Source organism: Montipora foliosa, chromosome 9 (genome assembly GCF_036669935.1).
Source record: "Montipora foliosa isolate CH-2021 chromosome 9, ASM3666993v2, whole genome shotgun sequence".
Lineage (NCBI taxonomy): Eukaryota > Metazoa > Cnidaria > Anthozoa > Scleractinia > Acroporidae > Montipora > Montipora foliosa.
Window position 1 is genome coordinate 10,524,710 of NC_090877.1, and position 9,218 is coordinate 10,533,927.

Here is a 9,218-nt window from a genome sequence, read left to right on the forward strand (position 1 = left end):
CCTACAAAACTGTTCAAGTGAAACCGATTCGGTGGTATTTGTACATTCCGTAACAAATTACGAAATCCGAAGAATCGCTAAAGCGGAAAGCGCTTTCACCTTTGCGGTTAAATTACGTCAAATTTTATTACGCGGGTCTTCGGTTAAGCACGTTCTTGTTTTCAAAGCGTGAGCTTCAGAATTCAGAATTTATTCTACAGAAAACATCCGAATATTCCGTCAAAGTTGAAACTCCTTGACTTACTATAAAAGAAAAATTCTCGTTGCTATGGGCGAGCACGTGACACAACACAGTTTCAGCTCAGTTTCGCGCATGCGCTGAGGGACATAAACAACCCGGGGTCATAGCAACATAACAGCCAATCAAAATATCGCATTCGGCGTCGAAGGATAATGTAAATTAATTCATAGCAACGAGTTCACCAATGACATTGCAAAAAGTTGTTTATATCGCTTTGTTACTTTGATTAATTCAGTTGGACGAGAACAAAAACTCGTCCACAATGCTCATTCATTACATTTATTCTCGCTAACTTACAACGATCGTAACCTGCACTCACTCGCAACGGGAAAGGACACAAGAGGGGTACAATTTCGTCGCCTGAGGACGTCAACCAGCTAAACAAGCCGCACAATCTTAATAAGCATGGCTTTCGAGTAGGAGTCTAGACTTGATCTAAGCGCTTCTTTGCAAAAGAACTCTGTCTACTTCAGTCCAGACAAATTCACAACAATTATTTTATCCGGCGAGATCAGGACTTCATCCTTTGGCAATGCCTAAATCTTTGCAGTTTTCGTGGGTTTGTAGACAATCGAAAGGTTGTAAAATTGCGTGCGAGTTGATCGCTTGATTGGAACATCAAGGGGTACTTTGCATTCGAAATTGCATTAAAACAGACACTGAGTCACTCGACTAAGTACGTGCGGGAGAGAGGACGCAATAGATTACTGTGTGAAATCAACTGGAACATTCAAAGCTTGACGGCAAGAAAGACGTGCAGGAAAGAAAGGAATTGTAGACGTCGACAAGAGCAGTTTAGACTTCATCTACAGGTGGCGCAATCTTTAAAAGTCCGCAACCAGCATTCTGTATATTTGGCAAGTACTAGAGGACACACGTTCTCCGTCTATATTATGAACAAAAAAATGCCGGTCGCAGTTCAATCATACGCTGAGAGATTTGCAGCAAATTGGAAAGCTAAAAACCCTACGGATGAAGAAGACGACAAATCGTCGCTCGATGATAGTTTAACCAATCTTCAATGGCTGCACAGTATTAGTGTACAGGACCTCACACCGACGGCAAGTTTGGTTGCATCACCCAGCCCTTCGGCCAATTCATGTGATTCGGACGACCGCAGCGACATCAGCGATGGATGCAAGCAAGAAATCATCCGTAAAGAACCAAACATTGATTACAAAACCGATGCAAGCCAAAAACCTCCTTATTCCTATGCCACATTAATTTGCATGGCCATGAGAGAAACTAACAAGACCAAGATAACTTTAAGTGCCATTTACAAGTGGATCAAAGAGAATTTCATGTATTACAGAATTGCGGATCCTACGTGGCAGGTATGCAGTAACGTGATTTCTTTTTTCCTGTTTTCCAAACAATGATAACCCGGGAGCGAAAACGTATTTTTCCTTCTTGTTCGCTGTTTATTTAGCGAGTTAGACATATTCTTGGTAGTAAAATGTTTATTAGACAGATGCTATTATTAGTTCACACCATCAGCGATAAAGATGTTTCGTTAACGGTGCCATGTCGATAACTGTCCTCAATTCTAGTTGTTAGTTTGGCTAGTTTTTTTGAGATTTAAAGATCTTGGAAAACTCGCGTTTTTCAAACGTTCTATATTGTATTCCAAGGGTCCCAAAATTTGTGTGCCAAAAAATTGTTAAAATTATGGCTTGGTATACAAACGCAAGAATTTATTTTATTTACTCTTGTCGCAGCCGATTTCCTTTAAGAGTTTGCAATGAAAATGGATTAGACAACAATACTCGCATTACTTATTTTTTATTGCGGCTTTCCTGTCTAGTAAAATAAAAACGTCTCTTGAAGTCTCCATTTTTGAGATCAAAATTTATAATGGCTTCAAAGTTGTTAATGGCCATATTAAATTTGAATTTCAGTAAAGCTTCCAAGAGAAAAGAAAAATACTTGTCATCACATCACTTTTCCTTTTCTTATTCAAATAAAGTTTTACAGAATCGGGGGCGGACTTTTGTTTCCGCTTCGTTCTGTGAATATTAAAGAAAGTCACATTAGTGAACTTAATACTGAAACCCATTGTGCTCTGAACAATGGTGCTCAAATGAAAACCGAAACGACAACTTATCATTCCACATCTACCTTGTCATTTTCCGACAGCCTTAAGTTTTACAGTTTTTCCTAATGATTCTTTGATGCAAATTTTTTATGTTTTCATCTATTTATAAATTGTCCCTTCAGGTCACTAGAATATATACTGCTTGCAAAAGGAGAACAAGGGAAAACTTACGTAATCCCTGCATGAAATAAATGACCCCTTCTGTGTTTTTAAATGTATCATCAGGTACTATCTTGAAAAAACTCAGAAGGAAACAAAAACGGAAATGATGTCTCAAAATAGGATTTCTTTTTCTCCTCCCTCACTGCTGTAATAATTTTTCAGATTTTCTTAAATTAGATACATGCTCAATAAATAATAAGCTCTTAAAATCATATTGTTTTTTTGCAAGCCTTAAACAAAATCCCACACGTGCCCCTGTCATTAACGGGAATATCAGTTTTCTACTTTGGAAAACAGTCAAACATTTCTTGCTCAAAGTACTAATTTTCTCAATATTTTATGTCCCTAGCTTATGTAATGGAGTGACTCAAAATAAATGCTTTCTGTCTGAGTTTTTATTATTGTAGTAAACCTTCTGTAAAAAAAGTATTCCATTACTATATAGAGAGAAAAAATGTTTCACAAATTATTAAATAAATCTAGGAAAGAAAATGTTCCTCCTTGGTGACAAATACTTTCCCAAAGAACAATCGCACAACAAGATCATCAATAGACAATATTATAATACCAAAACTTAGCTATTCATGCATGCCTAACATAAAAGCAGTATTTGTACCCACAACAAAATGATCCTCTCAATGAACACCACTCCATCACCTGCAACTGCAGAAGAAAGGAAGAATGTACGTGCAAGGGTAGAAGATTATCTCCAAATAAATGTGGTTATAACAAAGTGGCAGTGACAACTGAACCATACGTAAGATCTGGCTTCAAATTTCAAAGAATGGAACAGAAACAACATAGCCTATCACCTTTTCAACATCCCAACAGGCAAAACAAGACAGAGATTTCAAAATTTGTAAGGACCCTCAAGGAAGGAAAAACACCCTGCAACTTGACATGGAGAGTTTTCAAGAAATGTGATGCCTACAGCACTGCTTCCAAGAAAATTTTTTCAATCATACTTTCCAGATCTTTGCACACTGAACAAAAGAAGAAGCTGGCATTTTATACCCTCGCGGAAACAAACTCATGCTCAAAAACTGTAGACTAACTTGAGACTTAAATGTAAACAAGTTACACTTGCTTGTGTAACATCTATAGCATTTCAAAAACTAATGGTCACTCAACTAAGTTCCCTGATAGATGTGGTCTGATTGAAAGCAGACTGAAGCCTTAGATTTTATGGTTCAAATAATTTACTGCCCTATAAAGAAAATCACTGTAAAACTCTCAGAATATATTTCTAAAAAGGTTTTCTTATAAGTACATACTTAGGAAGTAAAATGTGTACTTTGAAGTGAATGGGAAAGTGTTAACATATCTAGGGAATTAGCTCACCCAAAACATCTCTTTTGTATACCTGTATTTAAAGAAGCAAGTACGAAACTCAGGCTGGGTAACTTGATTCATGCAAAACCAAGTCAATTCAAGCACTAAAGTCACAAAAGCTAATTTCTGATAGACTACAGGGAATCAAAAGAAGAGAAAAATTTGAAGCTTTCAGATTAGAGTAGAAAATCACATTGGGCTTCTGTTGAGTTTATTAATAAGGAAGAGTTAAGGCTGCTAGACGACAAAGCTGCAAATTCCTTTTTTCTGCAGTAAGATAACAGATAATCCTGACCACAAACTGTTTGAAGTAAAAACATTGCAACTATTAATAGAACAACCCATTGTAATGCCATAAGTCATTTCAAGGTAGTATGTTTGATTCACGTTCTCAAGTCAAAACACTCTGTATTATCTTAAGGTACACATAGGGAATGATAAATGGTAAATACAATGTAATCATAATCAATTTTTAACTCTACAACAACATCTTAAATCAAAGTTTTTTTGTTAGTGTTCAAACATATCGCTATGCAATGGGAATGACAGTAAACAAGGTGTTTATTTGTCAGTTTATTTTTACTCTGATTAATTTGCATAGCAACAAGGATCAACTTCCCTTGAATTTCACAAAAAAACCTTTGCATGCAAACATTTTTAACTAATAATTTCTTCAGCTGCCAGGGAAAGCTATTTATCTGACTTTTGTAATGGAATCCCTCTGGTGTCAGAATAGCAGTTGTGCAAGAATATTATATATGGAATGTAGTTGTGTAGACACAAATAAGAAGAATATCAATGTCTTTTCGTCTATAAAGACCTGCACTCTTTTTGGATAGTTTTTAGGTTTTTTGTTTGGTTAGTTCTTAGGTTGATTTGAGAAGACTCTACAGAGTTGTATTTTACGTACAGGAAGAAGGAGTGAAATTAAAACTCCCTACAGGTGCCTCAGGGAAAGCTTTTTATCTGTCAGCTTTGTAGTGTAATTCCACTGGTCATTGTACTGTACCTATTGCATAATTTAACACAATAAAATTAAATTTTTTGTAAAATACTTGAGTGAAATAATTATCATAATAGCACCTTTATCCATTAGTGGTGTTCAGGAAAATTCAAGACTATTGAGACAGGAAGGAACACTACCATGATGATAATTATTAGTTTAATCAATGTGAAACTATATGAGGGTGATAATGACAAAAACATTATTTTAGAATCATTCCTAAACATAATATACCTGCAAGAAGAAAAAGCCTTATTGTGGCACCACTGGGCTTAAACTACAAGACAATTGTCTTTCATGGAATGGAAAAACAGGGCAGTGGCTGCTGATCTAGCAATAAATCACCAATGTGTCCCAAGATAGATGTCTTTAAGTATTTTGCCCAGGTTTATGATTATGCAGCAAATTTAGATCTTAAAATTCAAAAAGAAAATTGGGGATAACCACACATTTTTCAAAGATAACTGATGAATAATATTTGTAAAAAGCTTTGAAATACAAAGCAATGTATGGCATTCGTTCTCAAATTGAAACTTAATTATCTCTCAAAAATGCATGGTTACCCCCAATTTTCTTTTTGGATACCAAGAGTAATTACCTACTAAGATCTACTTCCTCCGGATAGTTTTACATCACGTAAAAACATCCTTGTATTGGTGATGCTCACCAATAGGAAACCCGAGTATCTTGAGATGCACAGAACATATGCGCAATAACAATAGTACGCAATGTCCTTAATAACCTCCTCAAAAACTTTTCTTCCAACTGTAGATGGTTTAGGTGTGATGTGGCCATGAGGAAGATAGTAAACTAGTTGTTTGGCACTGGGCGAAAGGACAACTGAAAAATCAGAGTCCTACCCAGGATTCACTGCAACCTCTGTACACCTGTCAGATGCCGTAGTCATTGAGTGGCAAGTTCTTGTAGAAAGGGTGTTCTTGCAGCTAGTTTGAGCAACTAGTTAATACTACCTTGGTTCTCATACAATAAATTATAATTAATAAAACTGGAATAAACATCTTTGGCTATGTTTGAAAAAAAAATCACCACCACATTGAAAAGAGAATCTATAGTTAAGTCAGGTCAAAGAGGTCCATGATTTACTACTTTTTGGGTTATGCACACATGATAATGTTATTGTTTTTTTTTTTTTTAGAATTCAATCCGTCACAATCTTTCACTGAACAAGTGCTTTGTGAAAGTCGCCAGAAACAAGAATGAGCCAGGAAAGGGTGGATTTTGGAAAATTGACCCTGCATATGCAGACATGTTTGTAGATGGTGTTTTCAAGCGCAGAAGAGGAGTTAATACCCAAAAGCCGTCCAAAAAGAGTTCTTCAAAGCCATGCAAAAAGGTGTCAAATAAAAGATCATCTGATAGTCTCAAACATGACATTAAACCACAAGCAAAAAAGAAATTTAGAGGAGTCAAAATAAAAGTGGAAAGGGAGAGTGATGAAGAAGACATGTTTTTGGAGGAAGAAATTGCACCATTTTCTGGTGGAATAAAAGAAGAATTCAGTTGGATGACAGTGCTTACAAATGATGAAATTGATCAAAGCATAAGGGAGATAGCAGATGCACATGGCATCGCATTTGAAAGTTCAGTGCCATCAACAATCGACCCATCTGGATTAACAACACCAATATGCTTGAGCCCCTCACCATCCAACGATAGCACAGATCATCATGATGACAACTTTGAAATTGAACCTGACTTAGACTTAACAATTAGGGGAATCGGACTGCTTCCACCTCGTGAAAACCTAGGAACACCATCTCCGACAACCTTAACAGATGCAGCACATTCTGTGTTCAACATGCCACCTTCACCACCCCTGATGTATGAAGAAGAGCATCCATGGGCAGAGACGGGAAATGATATGGACAGCTACTTTGATTTAGATGGTAATAACAATGGTCTTTGGTAATGTTTTAGCTAGCTATTGACAGTTTAGAGTTGATATAATTAATGATTTTCTATCGTTCCAACACTACATGCATTACCATGGCCACCTAGGAGAGTTTTTTTCAAAGATTGGGGATTTGTGTGTGCAAAGTTAATTGACATTAAACCGTTTAAGTTCCACTCTAAGGATGGAAAGGATTAAAGGTGCCTTAATTTTGAAGAAAAATTAACTAGAGCTGACAGATGTGTTACAAGGACAAAATGCTTTAAGTGGGAAATAACAGAGCATTCTATCTGACAGTGTCTAAATTATTGTTCTGATGGTTATACAAAAGCATTACAATGTAACGTAATTATTAGGCATGCCCATTTAAAGACCAAAAGAAGCCGATAATATTTTCTTAAACCTTTCAATCCCATGATTGAAACCCTCATTCTCCCGACCAGTACCATAGAGTTCTTTGTTGGGTAGTGATGAGAATGTGGTGTTATTTCAAGATCACACCTCTTAAGCTGATAGTAATCTTCATTCTCACTCACATTTCGTTGAAATTGTGAGGAGAATTTACATACTGATCACTCCTGAAAATCTAAGGGTTGATTAAACAACAATTCTCTACTTGCACAAATCCCATAATACACCTTTTACTGCCCAAACAATTTCATAGGCATTGTTTTTCGATTTCTTTTGCGACATCTTCATGTCCCAGAAGAAATTGCAAACAATGATTATGCAAAATCTAGGGGTAAAAGAGGTGTATTATGGGATTTGTGCAAGTTGAGAATGGAGCAATAATAGTTTCAAGTCATTTAACAACCCGTTGATTCAGCAAACCAATAACAATATTATTCACCCATTGAGTATTAATTTGTTATTATCATTATTATGTACAGTGAGTTGCTTTCTTCAGGCAATAACTGCTGTTCCCTTACAGGCTTAACTCACTATCCATGATAATAAATAGTATTACTCAAAAGTATTGAATACTTCTGTCCATTTTGGTAACTGGCCCACTAATGTCCAGAAACCAGCCTAATTAGATGCACGCAAGTGTCCTCTGAAGTCTAACCCGTTGCAACCTATTTCTGACAATAGCATAAGGGATACCGCTATTTTTAGCTAGGGAAAATGCAGCTTTTTACCCTCACGGGAGGAGCAGCATTTGGGGGACATTTTGTGACAATAACTGTCTGAGAGTATTCCGAGACACGAGTGATGTTGAAGTTGGAGGAAAGAACAAGGGGACACTTAATGATCGGCAGGTCTAAAACACAGGTCACATTCCACAGGTCAGGGTACCTGTCACTGCTCTAGAGACAAAATTAATAAACAACACCAAAATTGTCTCCCAGCCCTAATCACTCTACAAAAATGTTGTTTCAGGTTTATGGGAAACGTTTGGCTTAGTTGTTCATCACTTTTCTTGACCTGTGGAATCTGACCTGTGTTTTTAGACCCACCTCTTAACAATGCATCTGTGCATCCAATTAGACGCATTTCTGAACTGGCCTCAAAATGTTCATCCTAATGGACTCAGTCCAAAAATCACTCACTAATGTTGCCATGATCATTCTCTTAAAGAGATCTTTAATTTTGTACATAGAGAGTTAAAGCTGTTACCATGATATAATTCTTGTCTTTGAAGCAGTATTTTTATAATGTTTATTCAGAGTGTTGTGATATATTGTAGTTAATTAATTATTTTAAATTCTATTTAAGGTGCAACAAATACAACATAACAACGTCAACTCAAATCAAAGCAAGAAAGTGATTGCCAATCAATACACTCAAATGTTTACCTTAAATGTTCAGAAAGGGTCAGAGGCTATAAAATAATTTTTTATTGACCATTAGACCCATCACAAACAGATGAGCTTGGGAAGAAAAATCAATGCAATTGAACCATTATTTGAATACTTGACTGCTTGTATTAAACAATTAGGCTGAGTTATTTGAAGCACAAAAAGTGGTAAAGTAGACCTTTTTGGACACATTGAACCTTTTCAGCCCTGATTTATGATGGCGATTGTTATAGTGTTGTTGCACCTGTGAGTGAGTAATTTATTAATCATATTCCAAGAAATATATCTTGGTTCAGGGAAACTTGTGATCACCTTTCAAAAACTTAACTAAGTTCTCATTGCTGTTAAGCTGTGAGGGTTACGCAAGCAGAGTGAAATCAGTCATAAGAATGACAGTATTCATAAGTTAAATTATATACGGTTTGGAGAAGGTATAGATATGTTTGAAAGATCAAGCTTTTTTCATGAAGAAAAAACCCTTGATGTTTCTGTAAATAAAAACTGAAATGTACAATAATTTAAAAGCTTTGCTATTTTTAATAAAAACCTTAGAGCAAGGCTTAAAAAAATAAAATATTTACAATCACCATGGTTCTCGAACTTCAACTGCATGTACCATCTTTAAAGAGAAAATACAAAATTACCCAAACAGCTTTAAATTCTGCCATAATGGA

At 36.0% G+C, this 9,218-nt stretch overlaps 2 protein-coding genes across 2 annotated transcripts in view; one reads left to right on the forward strand and one right to left on the reverse strand.

The window, feature by feature from the left end:
* Positions 1-516: 516 nt before the first annotated feature.
* Positions 517-9,218, forward strand: part of LOC137969348 (forkhead box protein J1-B-like) — a 9,037-nt gene continuing 335 nt past the window's right edge. The window contains exons 1-2 of the mRNA XM_068815547.1: positions 517-1,575; positions 5,990-9,218. The exon at positions 5,990-9,218 is cut by the window's right edge and continues 335 nt beyond it. Of these exons, the coding sequence (XP_068671648.1) occupies positions 1,135-1,575; positions 5,990-6,763 (1,215 nt within the window). The 5' untranslated portion in view covers positions 517-1,134 and the 3' untranslated portion in view covers positions 6,764-9,218. The remainder of the gene's footprint in view (positions 1,576-5,989) is intronic.
* LOC137969347 (F-box and WD repeat domain-containing 11-A-like) overlaps positions 8,301-9,218 on the reverse strand; it is a 19,896-nt gene continuing 18,978 nt past the window's right edge. Inside the window, exon 11 of the mRNA XM_068815546.1 lies at positions 8,301-9,218. This exon is cut by the window's right edge and continues 575 nt beyond it. The gene's annotated coding sequence lies outside the window, so the exon portion shown is untranslated.